The sequence below is a fragment of the Rousettus aegyptiacus genome, unplaced genomic scaffold (genome assembly GCF_014176215.1).
Source record: "Rousettus aegyptiacus isolate mRouAeg1 unplaced genomic scaffold, mRouAeg1.p scaffold_m13_p_17, whole genome shotgun sequence".
Classification (NCBI taxonomy): domain Eukaryota; kingdom Metazoa; phylum Chordata; class Mammalia; order Chiroptera; family Pteropodidae; genus Rousettus; species Rousettus aegyptiacus.
In genome coordinates this window covers 27,729,414-27,755,541 of record NW_023416292.1, presented here as the reverse complement: position 1 = coordinate 27,755,541, position 26,128 = coordinate 27,729,414, and the positions used below count along the sequence as shown (strand labels likewise).

The following is a 26,128-nucleotide window of genomic DNA, read 5'->3' as shown; positions in this document are numbered from 1 at the left end:
TGAAGTCTAACAACTATTGCTCTACATGATACCCTGACAAGCTTCGATTAGAACAGAGTGAGCCAACTAGGTAGGAAGGTCTTAGGAACCATATTATATAAATAATACTGAAGAACCTAGGAGGTTTAAAGCTAGAAAAAGACTTGGTGGAGAGAACATAAGAGATGCACTCATATGAAAGATACTTCAAATTTATTCCGCATAGCTTTTAGAGGGTAAGTCCAACGGGCAAAAATTAGATTAGAAGGAGACAGATTTTGGCTCTAACATAAGGAATATATTTCTAGCATTTTGAACTCTTCAAAATGGAATAGCCTTTATGTGAATTATTGAGTCCACTCCTATTTGAACATATTCAAACAGATAATCATGACTGTGCCAGAGATGCAAGAGATTTCTCCGTCAGGCCAGATGATTTCTACATTCCTTCCAACTCCCAGAATTCTGAAGATTCTCTAATTTTAGGTTCATGAGCTCAGTAAGAGTTATATTACAAAAGTAATATAATCATTATAGCATTTTCAGATGATACCAGAAACCTATTTCTTCATAGTCAGGGTTTCAAACATATTTGGCGATTTAATACAATGTACACAAAAACTGATCTGTAAATAAAATCTCAAACAATAATATTGTTTCAAATTTAAGAGTTGTCCAAGGTTTAGTTTAGATCATATTTCTGTACATATACATGATGGCTAATCCCACTCTAAGAGCTAAAAACACAAAACTCATCAAAATCAGGTGTGCAATGACCAAATAAACTCATTCACTGCTTACCTGAAACTCAAGGATATGTGGCAAAGAAAACTATTCACAATAACCCGATACTATAATCTGTCTGTGAAATAACTCATCTACTCCTTCCATCTTTATAAAGGTGGAAAAATGAGCTTAAAATATGCAGCAGAAACAAGACGTATTAACCTGTAAAAACGGTCCTTAAATTATGTGCCTTTAAATTAATAGAAAAAAAACCCTTGGTATTAAAGTAGGTGAATTACATATCACCAAATTTACGCAGTCGTTGTAGCCAAGGTCTTTAAACAGAAAGTTGTCCAGTGGTGCCAAGGGGATCGGTAATGGTATCAGGAATTATTCGATTCAAATTTCTAATTCTGTTTTAAAAAAGATAACGTTTTATTTGTTTTTAAACTAAACTCCAGAGTTGAGGGAAATTTTTGAAAAAAGGAGGTGAAAAGGCACTGAGAAAGTGAACTTATTTTCTAGAAAACTCTGCTAATATTAGAATTAAATGTTCTAATTAGATAGTAATTTACTTGCTTTCTTGTACTTTGGCATCTTCTCTAGTTTGTGTTGTTATACTTCTCCATATGCTGAATAAGAAAAACAAATTAATTAGATATTTTGCATGATCAGTATGTCACAACAGATCAGACTAATAATACAAGGTTATTGCTCCACTGCCAGTCCTTAAACTCCCTGCAATCTACAGCAAGTCTTCAAGAATATAAAAATGTGGGAATAAAGGGCTTTCCACTTATTTTACAGAAGGTATAAACATTAATTAGAAAGAAGAGATACAAGCCTTATTAAGGTAAAAGTAATATAATTAACGTGATAACAAAAGCATTTCTAATAAAGCAGAGGAAATAATTATATTGCATGTAGTTCTATTCAGAGTTCATTGAACCATTAAAAGCTTCAAAAAACTCAAACACAAAGGCAAATTCTTTTGATAAAATTACCATCATAGATAAAATTACCATAAATTTTATCTATTTTGTTTGTCTGAGTGTTCTCACTAGATTGTAAACTCCATGAGATTAGGGATTTTGTCTGCTTTGTTCAATGCTATATTTCCACAGCTAGCTCACAGTAGGTGTTCAGTACAGGCAGGCTGAAAGAATAGACCCTCCACAAATCCTCTAGTAACCAGTGTCAAAAACTAGATGCCTACACAGGTGACCCAGACACTTTCCTCTAAGAACTACACAGAAAAACCACTTTGTGAAAGTTGCGTCATTCAATTCAGACATTTTAACTCAACTAAAAAATAGTGGCATTAAATTAAACATTAAATAAAAACTAGACCATCGTTCCCTTTACCTCTTTCCTGTCTTGAGCCTCAACGCCATCACTCTACTTCCAGAAAGGAATAGTTCCTAAACACTCTGCAGGAGAAAGCAAAAGAACATTAACAGAGATACTCAGCCCCTACATTAATGCAGTCTTCCGTCAAAAGCTGATAAAATCCACACTCCTCCATCAAGAGCCAAAGAAGGGAGATATAACCTTCTTGTTCCCCCACTGAAGGAAATGCCCTAACCAAAATGAAAGAATGAGTGAGCTATCCTCAGGAACTCATGCACAGTTAGACATAAAATGCAAGCATGTCCTAAGACACGTCAAATGACTGGACCTTACATCATTTTGGCGGCTCCATACCAGTGTTAGAGCAGATCACGACACTGCTGGATTTATATTAATATGCTGCTCCCAGAAATGGAACAAGACAGGTACAGTATGCAGATATAAAACAAAGAGAATGATTTCCCCATGCAAAAAATAACTCACGGATTTATGAACTGAGGTTTTCTAGTCCATTTCCTTCATTTGAAAGACAAGGGTCTAGTGAGCTTAAATCACTTCTGAAGCTCATCCATATAGTAAAATATACCGTAAATCAGGTTATCTGGCTCTCGACTCAGTGGTTTTTTTATTCTATCAAGGTACTCTCTACACTTGAGTGTTCCGACCAGGAACAGAACCATTCTACAACATCTTTTAAGTTACTACATCACCAGGAAATAAAAAAATCTAATTTCCCAATATTATTCCTAAATTAAGCAGTAGTGAGTCTGGATGTTGTAGTATTCTTTCAATAGTAACTGAAACTTAAAGGGAAAAAATAATTTCACTATTAGTGATATATTTTGTGTCATGAACAGAGAAAATCATCATTTGTAGCACAGTATTCTGGGTATAAGCCTGGATTCTGGTATTTATACCTCCTGGTTCGAGTCCCAGTTTTGACACTTACTAGTGGAAATCTTCTTAATCTCACTAAGCTTTGATTTTCTCATTTTTAAAAAGAGGGTAACAGCGCTACTTACGTTGAGTTACTGTGAGAATAATGCAAAAAAAAAAAAAATCTTCAGCACATGGCCTAACACATATATATATTCATAATGACAGATCTACTATGGACTGCAATCAGACATGAATAGAAGTCACAATTGAAGTCCCACCCTTCAAGTTTCAGATGTGACATTATATTTATAAACTAATCTCCCAAATTAGAATGCTTGATTTGAACCTTGTGGGAATTACTTTTATCTAGCTTCTTAAGAAATGAAAAAATTATAAAGCAGCCAATTCACACAACAATAAGATTTAAAGCCAAAAACCGATTAAATTCAACATTAAACAAGCATTTTGTAATCTGTTTCGGCCAAAAGAACGTATTTTCCCTCATTCATGTAGCCATCACTCAGTGAGCCAGCCCCGGTGTTACAGTCTATTAACGATTGCTACCTCGTTGGTGGTCCAAGGGCGCCCTCTGTCTGAGCACTGAAAAATTTCAAAGCTAAATTAAATAACTTTTCTAAACTGATGCTTTCTCAAGTAAATTCTTAATCAACAATTCTACGAAATTAATCCGCTCTTCAATCACTGCTAACAGATAGTCAGAAAAAACAATGTCACGTCATCTGCTACAAAAGCACCAGAACAGTCAAATCTACATCCCTGTAATGTACCCAGGAATGTGGAAAGAAAACTCACGGTATTTCCCCCACAATCTATTCCATAACATTCAATAAAATTATTGGCGTGGATCACCTAGATAAGTATATCGATGGCTTTGTTCTGTCCATGTAAAACTCTATACTTTATTTAATATGCCATTGTAACAGTTTCACCAACATTAAATATTCATCGGGCGTCTTCTGCTTACGGGGCGCTGCACTAGGTGAAAGGGACGAGAAAAAAAATTCTCTATCCTCAAAAAAATGAAAACATACTTTCTATAAAGGGAGGGGTAACAAGGATGTGTACAAAGAAGCAGAGCTACAGGCCCATTGACAAAGATCTGGTTCTCTCGATTTGCTGCTTTGTGTCACCTTACGAAAGTCATTCAACTTCTTTGCTTTCTGAACGGCGGTTTCAGCGTGGCAGGTCCCCCGCACCCCGCGCAGGTGGAGCTGGAGCCTGCGGACTCCAAGGGCCCAGAACGCCGAACCCGGGGTCGGTCCAGGCCCTCCTGGGAGACCCGAGGCCTCTCCCAAAACATCCCCAAAGGGCGTCCCCTTTGTTCACTCATTCGACAAACACTCGTTCAATTTCGGGCGCCCCTCGGGCCTCGGAACACCAGTTCGGACCTCACTTTGCAGGGGCGCTGTGCCCGCCTCATGAATGACCCAGCGACGCCGGGGACACCGAATCTCGGCCACGGCTCAGCAAGCGCCGCGTGTGATTTACCAAGTGCCGTCCCTCCGAGTCCCGGGCGGCCGGGAGCATCACGCCCTCTCCCTTCCCTCCGTCCTTCACGGCCACCCAAGAACACGTTAATGGCACGGAGGGACCGCGGCCAGCTCTGCTCTGGCCTCGGTGCCAGCCTTAGGCCAAGTCGCTGCACCCCGAAAGGAGATGCGCCCCTCTGCCCCCGCCAGCGGCAGGGGCTCCAGGCCGCGGCCGGGGCGGCCGGGTCCGAGCGCCGCGGCTGGTCTGGGGGTCCAGGCCTGCGGCGCCTGCACGCGGGCGGCAGGCGACCAGGGCGGTCCCGGCGGGGCGGCGCCGGGTGTCGCCGCCGGATCCGCCTGCCGCGCCCGGAACTACAACTCCCGGCAGCGCAGCCGCCCGGCCTCCCGGAAGCCGGCGCCGCGCAGGGCGGAAGTCGCCGGGACCCGGCCAAGGAGCCGGGGATTCCTTCAGCAAGAAAAAAGGGGGCGGGAAGGGCTGGGGGACTAAGCTGTCGGTTCGCCACCATGAACGTGGTTTTCGCTGTGAAGCAGTACGTCTCCAAAATGATAGAGGACAGCGGACCCGGCATGAAAGTGCTTCTCATGGATAAGGAGACGGTGAGTTTGCTTTTGCTCAGCGTTTGTTTGTGCGCGGACCCTCCCTCCCTCCCTCACAATAGCCGGTCCCATTCCTCTGCAGGATTTAGTATTTAATTAAAGATGTTTTAAATGAGGGTCAGTTCTGTGTGGAACTGAAAGGTTGTATAAAGCTTGCCAGGGAGGTTTTCGGACGAAATGGCTTTAACCACTGCCAGAGAGCTCTTCCTACACCCGGAACGATTCCTTGGAATCAGAAATCCTTTTCTACATGTTTCTGTGAAACAGAGCACCTGGAAGACTGTGGGATGGTCCTGTCATTTCCACTCAGCGTCGTGTTTTTAGAGTAGCACTGCTGGGGCTCGAGCTGAGATGCCACGCTACTATTTGTTGATTACAGAATAAAAAAAAAAAGACTCTTTAAGCTGATAGAACTTTGTTTGTTTTTGGAAAATTATGGATCATCCATGTTCAGAGAGAGCATGTTTCTTTCTAGTACCTTACCTATATGTTTGGGATGCTCAGTAAATACTATTTATCTATGTTAGTATTTAAATTATCCAGCTAAGCATTCATAAAAAAAAAATTAAGTCTTAGGTATGCTGCTTGTTTTTATTATTTTGAACCGGCATAATATTAGTAATTCTTTTTCTTTACAGACTGGCATAGTGAGTATGGTATACACGCAATCGGAGATTCTTCAGAAGGAAGTGTACCTTTTTGAACGTATTGATTCTCCAAATCGAGAGATCATGAAACATCTAAAAGCAATTTGTTTTCTTCGACCTACGAAGGTACTGCATAAACTGAGTGCCATCTGCTCAGGCAACTGCAGGACGCTATGATCTGAACGCTTTACAGAGGCAAAATAAATTTGTATTATCACTCGTGGCATCATAATTATCCCAGTTTATCAGAGTTATAACCTCGACTCTCCTCCTTTTCGTTATCTCAGTTTACTCCTTCCAGCCAGTTTTTCCTTCAAGATATCTTTTAGGTTCTTAGCTACTTTCAAAGCCACTAACTGCCCTAGCAGAGACCCATGTCACTTTATTCCAAGATTAACCTCCATACTATCACACTGAACACCATTGCCACTTAATCTTATAGACTTATACTAATGTCTTGAGCCTATCATTTTATTCACATCTATACTCAGGAATCTATAATGGCTCAATTTTACTTCCATGATTATACTTAGTAACTCAGCCCTCAAGCCCTCCTTTAACTGGTCTCATCTGTCCCTATGCATCCAACCTCCTATGTCCTACATCTGCTCCTCCACTACAGCCAGCTAGGCCTTTTTATCACCCCTCTATATGTTTGTTTCTGCCCTCTCTTTGTTCTAATCCCCTAATTGGAGAATTTGATAGACTTCTGTCAGTTTTCGTCCATCTTCTAAATCTAGCTTGAGTCCTCATTTTAAAATCCTGAATTTTCAGTCTGATTTTGTATATTCTTTTGCTTTATGTACATGTTCTTCAATTCCAATGTACTCTTTTACCATGCTTGTGCATTATGTACTTTCCGGAATACAAATCTGATCATGTCACCCCTACTCAAAATCCTTGAATGACTTCTCATTGCATTTATGATAAAGACAAAACTCTTTACTGTGGCCTACAAGGCCCTTGGTGGTCTAGTTCCTATGATTTATACAGCTTTGTGACAAACGATTCTCCCTTTTGCTCTTAGCTACACTAATGTTTCATTCCATTGTATTCCATCATGCCATGGGACCCTTGCACAAGCTCTTCTCTTTCCCTGGAATTTCTTCACTTCCTCAAGCAGTTCTTCCCTGGCTTTGCTGACCAGGTCAAACCCCCCTCTTATGAGCACTGACAGCACCATCTTCCTCTCCCTATTGCTTGTCATGATTGAAGTTTTATACGTTTTGTGTGATTAATATCTGTCTCGCCTACCAGTAGTAAGCTCCATGAGAGCAGAGATGGCATCTGTTTTTTCACACTATTGTATCCCTAAAGCCTGCCACATAGTGGATAATCAATAAATAGTTCCTGAATTAATGAATACATTAATACTGTATTAGAGTAGTTTCCAATTGTTTCACATTTGTAGTCATGGAATTCTGAGAGGGATCTTAGAGATCCAGCTAATCTATCATTTCCTAACGTTTTTTATTAGGGAAACTCACAGGCATACTCTCTCAAATTCAAAATATGTTCTTAACAATTTTTCCTTAAGAGCATATTTTAAAGTTAATTTTTAATGTATTTTTAAACCTGATAATTTTTAAAACCTTTTTCCCATTTAACAAGCAATGTACATTGTTTACCTTTAATTCTGTAAGGAAATTATGATTTCTTTTAACATCCAAAAATGGTATTTTCTCTCATGTATAGTTCGGGAACCAAACTTTTATTGAAATTTAACCATGCATTACAGTATCAAAAAATAAATAAAACCTGCATTCTGTTCTCATGCAATTGGAATTCTTGTTTTGACCATAAAAATCAATTGTTTACTTCTAAATTTCATATTTTGTTTTAAAGTAATGTAATTATAGAAAAGGTCTTAGCCTGCTGTTTGCAAATACTTCACAAACATTACACTTATGCAGTCTTAGGTCCCAACAAGTTAAAAGCCAAAGTGAAGATAATTAACTATTTTCTCTTGAATGTTAGTTTTTAAAGGACTAGGTACATTTTGGTAGTCTAGAGAAGGTTTTTGATCAGGTGAATACAATTGATAGACAAGGAGCTTTGAGGCAAATTTTCAGAATTATCAATTTTATGATGTATTTCAACATTTGTATCCCTTATATTTATTAATCTTAATTTGGCCAAAGTAATGCAGGTAGTTAATATTATATATGATTCCTGATCATTATACTTAATGGATCTCTTTTTCATCCCCAGCCCTCACCCTGCCAACATACACACACTTAATCTAGATCTTAGTCCCTGGTACTCTCAGTAAATACTTAAAAAAAATCAAAAGATGTTTTTTATGACTTTTTCACTTAATCAAGTCTCATATTTTGTTTATTCTTTCTTTTGTAGGAGAATGTGGATCATCTGATTCAAGAACTCCGAAGACCCAAATATAGTATATATTTTATTTGTAAGTATTTTATTTCACCTATTCCATCAAATAACTATATCTCAGGTAGTATGTTCTATTGGGTACTTCATATCACCAATAAGTTAATTGAATCCATTACTATAAGAGTCTGGATTTTTTTTATGGCATTTCAAAGTCTTAAAAATCTTACAGCCAACATTCTATTTCAGAAAGCTATATGTGGTTTCCTTTCATCATTAATCACCTATGTAAAAAAGTTTTTTTTCTCTGCCTTTCAAAATTCTTTGTAAGTCAAAAGCTGTAAGTAGCCAGATTTCATATTCCACCTTTGCAAAAAAAAAAAAAGAAAGAAAAAAAAAAAGTGTATACTTATTCCTATTTTATGAACTGAGCCATGGAAGCTGATTTATTTATTCAGGGGGAGAATATATTTGAGTTTGTTGGAAAGGCAGAGATTTACATTACATACCAGATGAAAACATTCCACTTTTTCATTGCTACTTTATGCAGTACTTGAAAGTATAAGTCATCAGGTAAATATCTCTTTTGTGCATAACATTTTTTTTGGAGGAGGGTGGAGACGTGGAAATAAACTAGGTTTGTGGTTACTAGACAATTTATATGGATTTTTTTTTTTTTTTGATGTATTTTCCATTCTGCTTTGGAAGTTACATCCATTCTCCTCTAGATGTCATTATTGATCTTTATAGGTTAGTATAGTTTGTTTGATTTCTGTTTCTAAAACCAAAGACAACACTTGGTAGGGCATTTAAGAAGTTTTAAAGCTTAGTGGAAGGCTTTGGATTTTTAGGGTTTAGACTATAGTCTATGACATGCATACTTTCTTCAGCGTGTACTATAATTTAATAATAGTACCACAAATTAACATTTATGATAAGACTTTGTACGTTATAAAGAACTTTCTTATATATTATTTCATTCATCCCTTACAACAACCCCAAGAGATAAAAATAGGCAGTTTTATTAGTTTCTGTGTTCCTAGGGTTTTTTTTGTTTTGTTTTTTTGGCTAATAGTCACAGGTTTTTTTTTTTTTTTTAATTAAACTTTTTATTTTAAAATAATTGTAGATTGAGATTGAAATAAACTAAAATGAGTTTATATATAGTAATTTTATTCATTATAAACTTTCAACACAAAACTGGCCTCCTGCTCATCTCATTCTTTAAATAATTTTATTTTTGTATATTTTTATGTTTACTAAGTATCTTGTATAACAGGCTCTTCCCTTTATTGAGAAAATTTTTTATTATGGAAGTTTTCAAGTATGTATAAAAGTAGGCAGAATAGTATTATAAATTCCAATGCACCCATCATCCAATTTCGACAATTACTAATTAATTAGTCATGTGCCATAACTAATCTTGTTTTAGCTATACTGCCACCGGCACCTTCACCAATATTATTTTGAAGGAAATCTAAGACATTATATGATTTTATTCATAAGTATTTCCGCATGTTTCTCCAGAAGATAAGGACTCATTTTTAAAAATACTAATATTACATCCAAATAATGAAAAATTATTCATATTTTTAAATATTCACTCAACATTCACATTTAAAATTCTCTAATGTCTTTTTTTGTTTGTTTTTTTACTGTTTGTTTGAATCAGGATGATAGTAAGGTCCACACATTGCTATTGGTTGATAATGTTGTTTAAGTTTCTTAACTCTTCTATAGGTTCTCTCTCCTGTGCAATTTATTTATTGAAGAAACTACATTGTTCTGTTAAAAGTTTCCTACAGCCTGGATCTTGCTGATTGCATCCCTGTGGGGTAGTTTAGCATGTTCTTTGCAGTTTTAAATGTTCTAGTTTCTGTAAATTGGTACTTGGTATAGAGAGAGGCTTACTTAGAGTCAGATCTGATTTCTTTTGGGCAGGAATACTTCATAGGTAGTGTTATGTGCTTCCACTGATCATCTCTTACTGTGAGGGTCGCAGTGGTTGATGCTCAATGCCCAGGTCCAGCCACTGATTCAGTAGGGGTTGAAAAAAATGATGATGTTTTAATTCTATCATTATCATTCCTTTTTTATTTTTTAGCCGATGTTTCTATAAAGAGAAATTTCCCCTCATTCACTATTTTGTTATTTGGCGGTATAGTTTGTACTAAATGGATGAAAGCTTACTTCTTTCCCTTTATTTGCTATTTTCAAGATAAGACTTGGTTTCCTAGTATCTTCCAATGCCTATAATTGTAATCCTTTTTTTAGTAAAGCGTTATTATGAATTTATGGATTTAAACATGTTTGTGCTACTCATTACAATTTGAAGGTCTTGACTTTGACACACACCACAATATATACTAAACTTTAGTTCATCATTACCCTTTAACTATCAGGCTTAGTCATGTCTGTTGCGCAGAGATGGTCTCCTTTGAGTCAACCACAACTTATATGTCTGTTTCAGATTTCAGTAATGTGATCAGCAAGAGTGATGTGAAGTCATTAGCCGAAGCTGATGAACAGGAAGTTGTGGCTGAGGTTCAGGTAAACATATTGGTCTGTTTCAGGGGGTCTCCAAGCCCCAGGCCACACAGCAGGAGGTGAGTGGTGGGAGAGCAAGAGAAGCTGCACCTGTATTTGCAGCCGCTCCCCAGCACTAGCATCACCGCCTCAGCTCCACCCCAGATCATCAGGGATTAGATTCTCATAGGAGCACCGGTTCCTGGTGGCAAAAAGGTTGGGGACCACTGCTACCACATCTCTTCTATTGGCCCTTTTTTAAAGTTTGAGCCTAAAAATAAGGAAGATGCTGTCTCAGAAGAAGGGAGGCCATTGATCAGACACAATAAATGTTTATCTCACCAGACCATACTCATATTTAGAAAGTTTGGAAGAGGTGTCAAATTGGATGGGGACAGAAGGAGTCACTGGGAATAAGGAGATTGGACTGGTACTGGATCCTACTAGACTGGTAGGAAGGGTTTCACAGGGCTGGGGACAAAGTCAGATACGTCCTAGGATAGTTCGATGGGCCACATTATAAGAATGTTCGTATACGGGACAACGTCTGACTAGGGGAGGACAGGAAGCAGAGGGTGTGGGTAAGGCTGGTGAAAGTTCCCTTTGCAGTTTTCTCGCTTTGGGAATAATAAGATGTTTGTCATTAGGTTGAAACTTGGAAACTTCTAAGTATTTATTCTTCATATTGTATAATATATCACATTAGAACACACTGTGTTACCCTTTCTGCCTTAAGCAGTTTAGTATTTTCAAATACATTTATCACAAACATTTGAATATGTTTATCACCTAAATGAGAATATGGTCTTCAGGACAGCAAATAAGCAAGTTTCAGATATTCAGAAGTATGTGCTAAGTGATAAATGAATAAAAAAGAAGGACCTATTTTAAATCATAGTCTCCCTCATAAGAATGCACTGGAAAGCAAAGTTCGTTTTTATCTGAGTATAACACTGTATATCCTATAGCAGTGTTTTATTTTTGCTAATTGGTAAGTGTGCGTAGAGATCTCCAGGAATGTGCTTCTGCAACTTTTGTTTTTTTTAAGATTTTTTATTATTGTTGTTGTTTTATAATTATTTTATTTATTTCCCTACATCGACTATTGTTGCACAATTAGAATTGATCACTTTTTGTATCTCTGTTACATTTGCATTTCCTCAGATTTGATTATATCACGTATGAAAATATTACTGCATCATACAGCTGGCGTTTATGGAATGACCTAATGATCTTGGTGCTTTGTTTGCAGGAATTTTATGGGGACTACATTGCTGTGAATCCACATTTGTTTTCCCTCAATATTTTGGGTTGCTGCCAGGTATGGAAGGAAAGAATTTTTTTTTTAAATTGTATTTATCAGGCGGGAGTTAATTCAGCAAGTAATCAAATTTGTAAGAGAAAATTAAAATATTTTCCCTGAATATATGTTTTTAACAAAAAGGGTCGAAACTGGGATCCAGCCCAACTGTCCAGAACGACTCAAGGACTAACAGCTCTCCTTTTATCTCTGAAGAAATGTCCCATGATTCGTTATCAGCTTTCATCAGAGGCAGCAAAGAGACTTGCGGAATGTGTGAAGGTATGGCAGTCTCTACTCCTAGTTCCAAAACACTGAGGCCATTCATTTCCTTATATTTCAGAAACTAAAGGAATATTTTACCTACAACCAAAAAAATGATGTGTTAGGTTTATGGCAAAGTAGATCTTTGTAATTCAAAACCAAAAGACACAAATTAGAGCTAAACTTCATAGGTTTCACCCAAGAAATATTTCCAAGCTACTTACCTTCTTTTGATCCAATTAAACTACTTATAAAATAGTTTCAAATCCCAACCTCTTAAACAGAACACTACTGAACTTCAAGCTCTTTAATCCTTTTATAAAAGGCCGATGAAGGTGCAAAGAGCTATTGTTAAATGTGGTTGTTATGTATTAATCTCCTATTTATATCATCTTTATCTGCAACTGATTTGTTGACCAAACCATCTTTCTCTCTCACCCACAGCAAGTAATAACTAAAGAATATGAACTGTTCGAATTTCGACGGACTGAGGTTCCTCCACTGCTGCTTATTTTAGATCGCTGTGATGACGCCATCACCCCACTGCTAAACCAGGTGCGGAACCCTTTGTTAGCATAACAGAAGGATGATTTCCAGTGGAATTCATCACCGTGCAGATGTGGAAATGAGCAGCCTGGCGCAAGTGGTTTGCCTGCTATTTGCTGTTCTTGCTTTGCCTTGTGTTTCCTGGTGTTTTGATAGCACTATTCTTCCAGCCACAGTAATCTTTGATTATTTCTTCTGCCTCATCCTTCCTGTCCCTTTCTGCCACCACCCACACACCTAATCAAGGCAACTTCTAGGTTCTGTAGATTCTACTTTTCCAGTGTCTGTCTGTTCTTTTCCATTCTTTCTTCCACTACCTTGGTGAAGACCCTAATCGCTTATGGAGAATACTGAAATAGTCATCTACTTAATTCCCACTTTTCATTTCTTCCCACTCTAATGAATTTCACAGACACAATGAGGTTAAACGACTTTTCCAAAAGCACAGTTCCGATCCTGTTATTCCTGGCTTAAATATCTTCATTGGTTCCCGTTTACCCAGTGGGTTGAAAACAGACTCCTGAACTTGGCGTCTAAGAGCCCTCACAATACGGGCCCAGCCGTGTAAAACGCACAGCTCACTACTGTGCAGATTTACTATGCAGTTTCTGCCATCAGTTCACGTTCACTCATGCTGTGACCTCCGTCTAAACTCTGAAATGTTTGGAATGCCTTCTCTTCCCGACTTAGCCTGTCAAAAGTCATCTTGAAAGCCACTCAAAACATCTCCGTGAAACCTTTATTCTTTCAGTCAGACATGTTCTTTTTTCTCTTAAATTACTATGGAACTTTGTCTCCCTTATGTCTCATGCTGGTCCTGCCATGTTGCACCCTGGATTGTTTTCACTCTCCTAGGTTATACATTCTTTCAGGGCAGACTGCGTCTTACCAGTGTTTGTTCTTCTGCAAGTACAAGCACAGTGCCTTGCAGAGTGGATGTTTTAGTAACAGTGACTTTGAATTTGTAGGGAAAGGCACAGTCTGTGTTTAAGTTGCTTCCCAGTTTATAATAATGTTAATGCTGGGGAAGTCCGTGTCTGTGGAATGCAACTTCTCTATGATAGAATAGCCTTGTATTCCTAAAATTCAATATAATGTATGTTCACTAAAAAAAATTGATAACATAAAAAATTAGAAAGAGAAATGACTGCCTATAATTCTGTTTCCAAAAGAAAAGTAACCATTCATTCAACAAATTTCACTGAGGACCTATTATGTGCTAGGTACTGTTTTAAGTCCTGGAGATAAAAGGTTAAAAGATACAGTCTCTGCTCTCAAAGAGCTCATGGGCTGATGAAAAGAGAAATAAATAGAAAATTTAATTATAGAGTAGGTGCTAATTGCAGTAGCATGCACAGGATGCTGTCTATGGAAGCATAAAAAAAAAACACCTCAATTATTTCTTAATAAATCTAGATTGCTTAAGATGAAATAATACACCTATAAGTAATTCTTGCATTTAGATTCGAGATTTAGAAGGTAATTTGCTGAAAAATGCTGACTTTTGTCTAATGGACCCATGACTAAAAGTAACCCATTCTCCATAAATGATGAAAAGGCAGAATTTGGGATTTTCCTTTCTCATTTTACCAAATACGTTCACATATGTAAGAATGGAAACCAATCCTTCTTCACAAGTCATATTAAGTAAAAATATAAAATAAAATGAATTTAGAGGCGGGCTTCTGAATACGTGTGTTTTCATCAACTCACAAGGTTTTTTCTGATAATATTAGTGTTCCCAGGATAAATATAGTACCACTTAAATCTGCAAGAACACACTTCTCGTGCTGCAGAAAACCACAGAAGCGCACAGGAAACAGCTCGTAACTGCAGTACCAATATAGCCCTATCTGTGAAGCCAAAAATATACTCTTAATTCACAGGCAAAAATTGGAGCTGCTGATAGATCTAATTTGTTTTCTTTTTATCAGGAATATTAATCTTGCTGCCTTTCTTCCAAAAGTGTGAAATCTAAAAGTATTTTGACTTTTGAATGTTTAACCAATTAAAATGATAATCTTAATGCTTAGTATAGCACAAAATATCAATAAAATTTGAACTAAGTAGAGAATCTCCATGTAAACGAGTTACTAAGAATGTTATCAGTTTTTATTGGTTTTTCTGAACATTTTTTCTGTGTTTTGTCAGTTACCAATTTTTTTTTTTTTGGTCATGATTCTTTAGTGGACGTATCAGGCCATGGTCCATGAACTACTGGGCATAAACAACAATCGGATTGACCTGTCCAGAGTGCCGGGCATCAGTAAAGACTTAAGAGAAGTGGTCCTATCTGCTGAAAATGATGAATTCTATGCTAACGTAGGTGATTCTAAAAATTTTTAATTGATTTTTCTGTTAATATTGACTTGTTAAAATGAGAGCAAGTATGGGATTGCATGTGGAAGGATGATAGAGGCACTGTGTAGATAAACTGCCTCTCTAGGGATGATTTTATACTTTTAAAATTAGAACCTGATATATTTACTTCCATCCCTTCCGTATCCCTTTGGGAGAACAGTAATGGTGGTATTCATCACCAGTGCCCTGGCCGATGTTCAGATCTGGTCATTATAATGGAATTTTCTTGCCTTTCAATTCTAACTGCACTCCAAGTCGTTTTCACTTCTTTTAAATTGTCTGAAAGTCAAACTGGTTGATAGAACAATGTTTCCAACTTCCTTTTTCACAGAATATGTACCTGAACTTTGCTGAGATTGGTAGCAATATAAAGAATCTCATGGAAGACTTTCAGAAGAAGAAACCAAAAGAACAGCAAAGACTAGAATCAATAGCAGACATGAAGGTAAATTGAACATGTGCGTGGATGACTAACGTACAAGACTTTGGACCCATTCATGTAAGCAGCATTTCTGGCATATTCTGGGTCTGATTTCTACCTTGATTCGTTTTGTTTAGTTTGAAGTTATTTTCCATAATAGTTCTCTTTAGGAAATAATATCGTGAAAACTTCATAATAAGCCATATACTTCTTTCCATTCTTCAATCATATTTGGACTATTTAAAAATTCAGTCTACTGACATACACTGGTTCTTCTCTTTTTAGGCATAACAGAATGCCAGTAATCAAAACCCATAGATGCCTTAGTCTTGGAAGAAGAATAATCCTTGCTTTTTTTTTTTCCCTTCTTCGTATGTGCCTATCCTCGGTCAAGAAATGACAGAACCCCAATTGCTGTTTTTCCCATGGCAGGCCTTTGTCGAGAATTATCCACAGTTCAAGAAGATGTCTGGGACCGTATCGAAGCATGTGACTGTGGTTGGGGAGCTGTCTCGGCTGGTCGGCGAGCGGAATCTGCTGGAGGTTTCGGAGGTTGAGCAAGAACTGGCCTGCCAAAATGACCATTCTAGTGCCCTCCAGGTATCTATTTAGTCCCATTTGATGAGCACCTACTATGCGTAAGGCACTGTGCCAGGCAGAGCAAGAGACACAAAGCAAGTAAGCCTTCACCAACATGGAATTTACAGTCTAACAAGGAGTTGAGACAAGGACACAAATTTATGTTATTTAAGATAGCTACATGATAAGAGCCACAGGAGAGAAATAATGTGCAATTCCAAAGGGTCCAGGCAGTTAACCTAGTATTTAGGAGGGGCTCCTAGTCTACTAGGAAGAATACTAGACTAAAATCAGAAGATCTGGATTTTAGTGTTTGTTTTACCACTTACTGGCTTTGTGACCTGGAGCTGTTGGCTTAATCTCTATGCCAGTTCCTCATTTGTAAAATAGGTATAATGATATTTATTTCACGGGGTTATTAGGAAGATTTTAAAACATATAATTATATTAAAATGCATTATATAAGTATTTTTACTATCGAACATCTGCTTTTCATTCCAAACATGTGAATACCTGCTATATGTACATACATGTGAGGATCTGGAGATACAAAGATGAATAAGATGCCATCCTTTCTCTCAGATTGCTTACACTATAGTTGGAGAGAAAGAAATTTAAACCAGGAATTATAATACCATGCATAAGTGCTATTTTAGAGGTATTTCCTATGGGACATGGAAATAGAAAAGAAGGACGACTGTTCTCTCTAAGGATGAGACTTCTTAGAGCCTTTTAGAGAAGATGACATTAGACTTGAGTCTGGACAAATAAATAAGTAGGAGGAGTGCACCAATCAGAGAAAAGGGCGGGAGGGAATTATTGGCAGCGAGAATGCAGGCATGGGGATATAAATAAATAAGTAAAATTAAGGAAGCAGAATAATTCAGTGTAACTAGTGCAGAGTACGAGATGAGAAGTTGTCTTAGATGAGCCAGAAAGACATACTGGAGCCAGGTTATGGCCTTGACAGGAGGTTGGGCTTTAATTTTAAAATAATGGGAACTACCAGAGAATTTTAGAAGAAAAGTGACATAATCATACCCTAACCTCAAGAAATTTACAGTTTAGTTGAAGAGACAAAACTAAAGCACAAGGAACAATTAGGCAGTGTTTCTAGAAAATATTTAATCAAGTCAAAGTTGTGATACCGTTATACGATTGGAGGTCATTGGGGACAGTTTCTTAGAGAAGGCGATATTAAGATGGACCATAAGGAATGAATAGAATCCGGACGAGGATTTCAGTCAGGGATAACAGCAAAAGTGAAGATGCAGAAGTATGCAGAAAATAAATAGTTTGACCCATTGAGAGTAGGTGTGAAAGAGAAGAGGAGATAACATTGAATTGGTAAACAGGACCAGTTTACGAAGAAGCTTATTAAGAGGAATTTGTACTTGCTGAGAGAGGCAAAGAGGTCCATTGTATGGCCTTATATAGAAAGTCGATGTAATGAAAGCAGTATTTTAGGAAATTTAATCTAGTTAGGATCCTTTAGAGGTGAAAAAGCTGGTCAATGAGGCTAGAAGACTCAGCATTGGCAGTAAAATGTATAAGAAGAACAAATCTGAGACACATTTTAGAAGGAGAAAACAATTTTGTGACAGTTTGGATATAAAGATAAGACGGAACAAATCAGATCATTCCAAGGTTCCCAAGACGTGACAAAGTGTGGTATCACTGATAAGAAGTAACTTGAGAATAAACATCCAGCCATTTCTAAGCCACTTACGATAAGAAGCATATTTCCTAATTAATAAGGACCCAATATTCTAAAACTTAGCCTCTTTCTTTCCCTACTGCAGTTCTACTTCTCTTTATAAAACAAAGCCAGCCTGGTATAATGGAAACAACACAGGCTTTGGAGCCAGACTGTCCTGGCTTACAGCCTGTTTCTACATACCAAAAGTTTCTTTGGGAAAATGGTTTACTTTGCCCAATCCTCAGGGGTAATGATTTCAAACTTTTAAATTGTTATGAGAATTCGATGAAGTATGAAAAATTCTTCACATATGATAGGTTCTTTGTAAATCCGGTTTCCTTCGTCTAAGCGTAGTTTTTTAAATACATAGTACAACCAGAAGACAACAATCCACCCGCCTGGCATTGTTCTAGTTATACCAACTTCTTTACTGGGATTTATAGTTGTAGCTGTTGGTTTTTAATTTTTTTAAATGTTTATCAAGATTTCCTCTGAAAACACCATCATTTTGGAAATCATAGAGATGCTATTTGCTTCTGTCATCACTTTTGATTTTATACCTGTGTCCTTAAATCTTCCCAAAAAATTTTATTATTTTTTTATTATTTGTTATTTTTAAGTGTTTTATTATTTTTTTATTGTTTTAAATTCTTTATTAGTTTTTAATTGTTTATTAAATAGGTAATGGTAGTATTCGGTGACACATATATAGTTAAAACTGTCTCTTACTAGTTTCACATGCATCCTTGCACTTATTCTGTGTATGTGAAAGCCTGTACGAGTGTCGTCTTCTCTTTTAAATTTAAATGATACCATAGTGTACACATAGTTCTGCATTTACTTTCTCACTTAACCATGTATCTCAGTGACTGTTTCAGATCAGAACCTAAAGACTCAGTCTTCTACATCACTAAATAGTATTCCTCTCTAAAGATCTGTCACAGTCCACTTAACTTGACCAACTTACTTTAAACAACACTATTAAAGACAGTTAAGAGTTGTTTTGTAGACCTAATAGAATTATTTTATTTTTTTCAATAAAATAAGTTTTCTCTTATTAAATGAAAACAAAATTTAATCCTACATCTAAATTTAAATTTCCATGTTTCTTTACCATTTTGTTTTCCCTTTAAAACAATAGAACCAAACTTAATCATTATCTGATTTTACTATCTTTATTTATATCTCTCTATCATATGGAAAGTAGTTAGAAAAAGTTACTGTAATGCCTTGCCTGAAATCTTATTTTTCGTTTACTCTAAAAGAAAGATAGTGCTTATAGTACTTTTAAAATATGAGTTCCATTTGTGATATACTATATATTTTATATTAAGTTTATCTTTTGAAGATTTTCTTGCCCATGGTCTTAGGGTTTTACACTGAGCAGTTGATTTGGGCTCCCCGATTATAAAGGATTTCTTTGGCAACGTGATTTAAATAGTCTATAAAGGAAACTTTTGTTTGAAAATGAGTAGATGCCACGGGCCTGACCCCTCAATGGGTTGTAGCATTCCTTGGCTTGACCTTAGATGATAATTCGTCATGAAGTCATGAACTGAGGTTTTTTTGAGTAGAGATGACATTTGCTTTATTGAACGACATGATGAGGGAAAAAACTCGTATGTTGCCAAAAATTAACCTGCAAATTACTGCCACTTCTACCTAGGTATTCTACAGGCTAACAAAAATTTGATTTAGAAAGAATTTCACCAGAACCAAACTGCAGTCTACTGCCATTGAAACATATCTGTAGCCTCAGGAAAGATTTGCTTGATTAGTAAGGAAGAAGTTTTTCATATGGTGAACAGAACGTCTTCGGAAAGTAAACGATATCCCCTTCATGCTGTCATATCACAGCTTTTCACTTGGAAAGTGAAACTAGTCTATTTTATATCCTTCTTTCCTGACCTTGGAGAAAAGACCTTAGATCATTCTATTAACACATTAGTAAAGACTCAATAAATATTTGTTAGAAAATGAAGAGAAAGTTCTATTTGAAGCGGTATGGAATAGTGGCGAAGAGCTTGAGCCTTTGATGGCTTCAGTTTGAAAAGTATTTTTAACCACTGAAGTCTTACTCTTTTTGTCTGTAAAATGAGGAAAAATAACTGTACTACTTCAAAGATTAAGCCCATACATGTAAAGCACTTAATATGGTACCTGGTACTTATGACATTCAACAAATATCAACGATCACCATTATCAATATTGTTATTTGATGGTACATTCTGTTTTCTTTATGGCACCGAGGACATGTGTTTTTAGGCCACTCATGACCTTGGATCTCTCCCTGATTTTAGAAGGTTTTTGTTGTTGTTTTGCTTTGGTTTGTTTTGTTTTTTGTTTCTCGTTAAAATCATAAAAAAAATTGTTGGGCACACATAGAGCTGACAATTTTACTTTCATCAATTAAGAGTTAAAATGATCCTTCTCTCTCTAAACCAGTATTTAACCAGTGTTTCAGAAACAGTACTGAACAGCAGAAGATCTAGAGCAAAGCTCAGTTTTATGTTGACTAGTCATTAAGAAAAATAATACTGCCTCAGATGTATTTACCAGTCAATAGAGTTGGGTCCTGCCTCCTTCCTATCATCTTTCCTAGATAAGGTCTTTATAGTCCCACAACACTGTTCTCTTGAACAGTTAGAATAGACTCATTTTTTTTTTTTATCATGTCAGCATATTGAAAGCTTCTTCCAATTCCATCTTGCTGTTCTAATCTTTTGGCTTATAATACTGTTCATTGACTTACTACATTATCTACAACATGATAACAGATAACAAAGTAGAGATCCTGTTCTTTAGGTTTAAATTAAAGCAAAAAATAGAAACTATCTATCTTTAGTTGCTGACTTCATCTGTAATTTTCAATGGTTTAAAATGTAGGTATGTCATTATAAAAGTATTTTCTTTTTGTGCTGCTTCATCATAGTTTTGGGAGAAGAAAACAAAAAAGTAGTCATCCCAAAACAATATAAGAATCTCTAAATATCAGAAAAGAATTGTTTTTAATTGAAGTTTTTGAGCGATTGTTAGCTCCTTTTTGAAACTTGACCTTCAAGGACAGTGTTTTTTGCTTTTCTTTGCCTGTTCCTTGATTTGACCTATATGAATGTTAGAATTCAGTGGAAGATTTTTGAATCTTATAAACAGAGAACAGTTTTCTGTTTTGTTCTTTATTCAGTCATTGTTGTTATGTGACAGTATGTTTCTCCCTCGATAGTCTCAAGGCTTATGGAAATTTTGATAAGAGAAACCAAGAAGTTTATTATATCATTTAGTCATAGTTCCAAAATATAAATACCACCATATAGCACGTAGCAGCTATGTAATTAGAAATCTCTCAGATTCTTTTTCTCCTCTTCTCGGGCTAGTACCCTGCAATCTCAATATAATGCGTGCCATTGTGAGCCAAGTTGATGAGTCAAGTAGCCATGAGGGAAATAGTTTAAAACTAAGTCAAAGAATAACATAGGAACCAGGAAGACAAAAATACCTTTCTTCTTTAAGGACTTACGTAGCTGAAAGATAAGAAAGAACTCAGCCTATGCCTACAAGATTCTTGTCATGATGAAATATATCAATCTAGCCAGCACACTGACCTAAGCCATGGCTCAAAAGTAAGCAAAGTAGTCTACTCAGAGTCATCTCGGATCAGCTCTGCCCCAGGTCCTCGACAGAAAGTAAGGGTCAAGCCCAGGACTCTAAATACCAGTATCAAATCTCAAGGAATAGAAGTGAATTCTTTAACGGGAGACAACCAAGTCAAGATACAAGCGAAGGCAGAAAGTAGAGAGGGTAAAAGCTAATCGCTGCGCAGTCTTTGACTGTCCCCGTGCCGGTTTTGTGGGTTTGTGGTTACTTGAGTATCTCAGATTTGCTTAAAAGTACAGGGATGGGTCAGCTAGAAATTGAGTAGATTTAAGGTAAAAAGAGCGACTGCAAGAGCAGGAAATGAAACGTGCCGGTAAGAAATGTGACAGCAGAGATCCGAGATAGATGTTTAAGCTTATGCCAAGTTAACTGACATACGTATGAAATTGTGTGTTTTTACTTCATTATAATGTATATCCTGAAATTTCTTCATATTATAGTAGAAACCAGTGGAACATTTGAACAGATACTCTAAATAGGCTGTATTCCGTGACTGCTCTGTAGAAAAGGTACCACAAAATGAAGAAAAGTAAGGAAGTTCTTACGACTACTGGGTTTAAATCTGTTGAAGAGAAATGTCCTCCTTTCTGATCCCATATGGATGATGGTAGTGAAGTGTTCACGCAGAAAAGCAACAACAGGGATCCCACTCAGAACTTTCTATCTGAGAGTTGCCTAGGCGGGTCCCCATTTCATCATAGTCCCCTGTTAGTGGGAACGGAAGAGCTCCTGGCATTGGAGCTGGTCACTGCGAGGTACTGAGAGGGCAGTGGATGTGAAAGCACCTTGTAAGCTGCGAAGTGCTGTACAGATGTTAGTTACGTCCTCAGAATCCCGTGCCCTACAAGGCTCTTGCCAGTCTTTCAATCCAACCCATTTCTTTGTCTGATTTCCGTATTCCTATTAATAGCATTTCCTCTTTCAATCTATCAGACTAATTCCAACATTCTTTAGAGTATTTTGCAAATGTCATCTCCTCCGTAAAGTCTTTCTTGATTCCTCAGCAACCAAATATACTTTGCTTTGTCCCCTCCCCCCTATTGCATTGATTTTTAGTTTTTGATTTTAGTTTGTTTTTTTGGTATACTCATGTTTCTGTTATAATACCACATATGTGTTCTGAAAAACCTCATATTCTGCAAAATCATGCATTAAGAATAAAGGTTATGGGAAAATAGGGTTATAAGTAGATCACTTAAAATCTATTAACTAAAAAAAAATTGATACATCATTTATGCAGAGTCCAATAAAAATAATAATAGGCCTAATAAAAATACTAGCAGAGTTATATCTCCATTTGTCCATAGAAACATACTCAGTCCATCCTTACTGGCCTTATTCCTGAGGCTCGTGTTTTATTCATCAAGCTATAAGGTCTCAAAAGCATCGCTTCTTGTAGAGCCTAGTTTCATCAAAATCAAAAATGCAATATGAGGATAGCAATCAGTTTTTGGTTGTTTTGTTTTGCTTTTTAACGCAGAGAAATTCTTTGCATCCTTTTCATTTGCACTTGTCCTTCCCCCAGATAGCTTCGTATAGTGGGAAAAACAGAGGTTCTTAAAACTACAAAACCAGCTTCTTGCAGAAAACATTTCCGTAGGATTTTCATCTTTTTTTTCTTAAAATATTGATAAAGTTTTGTCTTTAAAGAGGAAGCTCATCCCTGGTCTCTTCTAAATATTAACATGCTGGAAAAGTTATATGTAAACCAGTGTGCTGTGTTAAACTGACGCCATTCCCCTATTTATCAGTCTCATAGAGCTAAGTGCATTAAGGAAGCAGCCTTTGTAGCACTATGGGCTGCACCTGTTTCACCCCCTTGTCTGCGAACTCTCCGAAGACAGAAACTGTCCCTAACTCATCAGCGTATCCCCTGGCCTAGTGCCTTAAGCCCAGGGGAGGGCTCAGAAAGTATTGTTGGCTTGAATTGTTCTGCACCATAAATATAAGTCTTCACATTATGGAAGTCCCTTCGTGTGAGGGTTGACAAAACCCAAACATGAATTCGTCTAGCTTCCTCTGCGGGTCAGTTCCGGCCCTCTTCCATATGCTGTTTACATACTCATATCCCTGTAGACAATGCTGAGACATATTGTTACACCTGATGCATCTCGGAGATTAAGCCAGTCGTTTGTAAAATTCTACAACTCATCTCCATTTCTCTGCGGGTCAGTCGCTCACACTAAGAGGAAGCACCAGAGTTTTTAAGTCAACTGGTCAGTTCTACTGAAGCAGTAGAAATAGTATATGTTGTTCTTGTTTCAGTGAGGAAATTGCACCCTTCCCTACGTGGGACCCTGGACCATCTCCACAAAGGAAAGGAAGAAAAGGAAAGAACTATCCAGAGCTAAATTCGTTTTTGTTCTAAAGCAATTACAATGGGAATTTATTTCATTATTTAATTCTTATCTTAGGCAAAAGGCATCTAATTGTCTGTGGCTGAAACAGTGGCGGAACCTGTGACCACACATCGCCATAGTAGTAACTTAGGAACGCAGACACATCACCGCCATTCAATAATTATTAGACCCGTGGTACTGTACCACGTCACTCAGGACAGGGGGATAAATCTCAGTTCTCTTTCCCCAGAATGTAAAGAGGCTTCTGCAGAACCCCAAAGTGACAGAGTTTGATGCTGCCCGCCTGGTGATGCTTTATGCTCTACATTACGAGCGACACAGCAGCAACAGCCTACCGGGACTGATAGCGGACCTCAGAAACAAAGGTGTTTCTGAGAAATATCGAAAGGTAACCAAGTTTGTGCGTTAATCCCACCAACAGGAAACAACTTTGTTATTCTATTCTTACTCAGACAATATGTCATATTGTTTTTATTCACGTAAATGTGTAATTCTGTTATCTCATGTCTCGATTTCTTTACTAAAGTTATTTTCTTATGAAATGAGTTTCCTGCTCCCCAAGTAATAAGAAGTTGTTTCTCTTTTTTTATAGCTTGTGTCTGCAGTTGTTGAATATGGGGGTAAACGGGTCAGAGGAAGTGACCTCTTTAGCCCCAAAGATGCCGTGGCCATTACCAAACAGTTCCTCAAAGGACTGAAGGTATGACATCTCTGTGCTGCCCTGAGTGAGCGAAATCGAAGCCCCTGCCGCTGAGTGAGTAAATCCGGTCTTCAAAGCAGCTTCCGAATTGCTGCTGACTTAGTGCTGTGTCAATTAAGTGAAACTAAAGCTGACGTCCTCCCAAAAGCTTTTCCTGTAAGTGCTTTCTCTATTGGAGCAGCAGCAACATTGGACCAAATAGCTGAGCAGAGAATAATGAGATATTTCCAGGAAATACCCAAGAATGAAAAGGTAGACAGTTCTGTTAGTCATTGTTATTTTACTGCATTTGTTTCTAGTTAAAGATTTGTTAGGTAGGTTTGCTTTGAAGGAAAATAAAGATGAAGCAAATTGTAGGTCTTTTAAAAATACCTATTTTCTTAAAGTGGTCAAAAATTAGTTTTAATCTACTGGCCTTCCTTATGTTGCTGAAATTTTCCCATTTTCCTGAGTGTGTCTAGTCTCCTTTTCTACATAATTCTTTCTTTTTGTTTATTCTACTGTCATATCGCAAAAGGACGAGGGTCAGTGAAGAGATGATAAAGGATTTAAGCAATTCCACTTTAAAAATTCCTTTATAACAGGTAGCCTAAAATTACAGTCTTATTATGGGATTGGAACATTTCTTATTGATGAAAATAATTTTTTAAATTAACCATAAAATTTTCCTAAAATTTCTATTCATGTCTATCCCATGAAATCTCTATTGAGTGCATGTCCTTTTCTGATAAGAATATCATAAACCGTTATATTGCAAGTCTCTCAAAAATGTCATAAGAACCATTTTCCCCTGTCTTAGGGAATAGAAAATGTGTATACTCAGCATCAACCTTTCCTACATGAGACCCTGGACCATCTCATCAAAGGAAAGCTTAAGGAAAACCTGTACCCTTATCTAGGCCCCAGCACACTCAGAGACAGGTAAGATATGAAGGTATTAATAATAAAAACCAGAAACACTACGAAAATAGGAAATTCAGAGTAACATAAGGAACTACAATTACAATTCTGTTGCTCTGCCCCTCCTCGCCCTGTTGTTTCAATTCTAAACAACAGTTCAGTACATCAAGGTTAGCTGTACATTTGCTTGCTAAACTTGAAACATCACTTCTTTTGGAATGAAGAAACAGGTGTTTTGGAGCACTCCAAATACTTACATTCTGTCCTTTACTATCAGACCAATTTGCTTATGCCATTTAAGGTACAGTTCCATGGCATCTAGCATTTGGAGTTTCAAACATTAAAGCCAAAAATAGATTTGCTGCTTGATTGCTAGCCAGAGCAGGTTGTTACTATTTTTGGTAAGGACTAGACTTTGCCAAATGTGGCCAGCATACAAACTGAGACCTAATTAAGAAAGGCCATTTGTTACACAGAAGAAAAGGCTGGCCTTCTTTTTTGGATATTAACTAAAGGAAAGAATTATCATTTTAATCTAGCGGTTTGTTAGTTTTAATAAAAACAAAACTCATCCCTGAAATTTTAAATATACACAAATTCTACCTAGTTATAAATCAGATTTTTGTGTATTTTTTATTGGGACCACATGTTATAAAGAGTTTAAGTATGTAGCTGAATCCTACTGGATCGATTGATCTGAGAATTGTTATAGTTGGTATAATTCCTCTATAATTTCGATTAATCATAATCTAAGAGCCTTGGAAGAATAATGTTTTATAAATATAATGAATT

The 26,128-nt window shown here is 37.0% G+C and overlaps 1 protein-coding gene across 3 annotated transcripts in view; it reads left to right on the top strand.

The window, feature by feature from the left end:
- Nucleotides 1-4,840: 4,840 nt before the first annotated feature.
- The window catches only part of VPS45 (vacuolar protein sorting 45 homolog), a 46,292-nt gene continuing 25,004 nt past the window's right edge, over nt 4,841-26,128 (top strand). For all 3 annotated transcript variants that reach the window (XR_001594189.2, XM_016122796.2, XM_036234948.1), the window contains exons 1-13: nt 4,841-5,042; nt 5,681-5,815; nt 8,045-8,105; nt 10,497-10,576; nt 11,805-11,873; nt 11,997-12,134; nt 12,561-12,671; nt 14,850-14,984; nt 15,355-15,468; nt 15,877-16,044; nt 23,966-24,124; nt 24,329-24,436; nt 25,236-25,357. Coding sequence is in view for 2 of the 3 variants with exons in the window: in XM_016122796.2 (XP_015978282.1) it covers nt 4,950-5,042; nt 5,681-5,815; nt 8,045-8,105; nt 10,497-10,576; nt 11,805-11,873; nt 11,997-12,134; nt 12,561-12,671; nt 14,850-14,984; nt 15,355-15,468; nt 15,877-16,044; nt 23,966-24,124; nt 24,329-24,436; nt 25,236-25,357 (1,493 nt within the window). In the remaining variant the exon portion in view is untranslated. The remainder of the gene's footprint in view (nt 5,043-5,680; nt 5,816-8,044; nt 8,106-10,496; nt 10,577-11,804; nt 11,874-11,996; nt 12,135-12,560; nt 12,672-14,849; nt 14,985-15,354; nt 15,469-15,876; nt 16,045-23,965; nt 24,125-24,328; nt 24,437-25,235; nt 25,358-26,128) is intronic.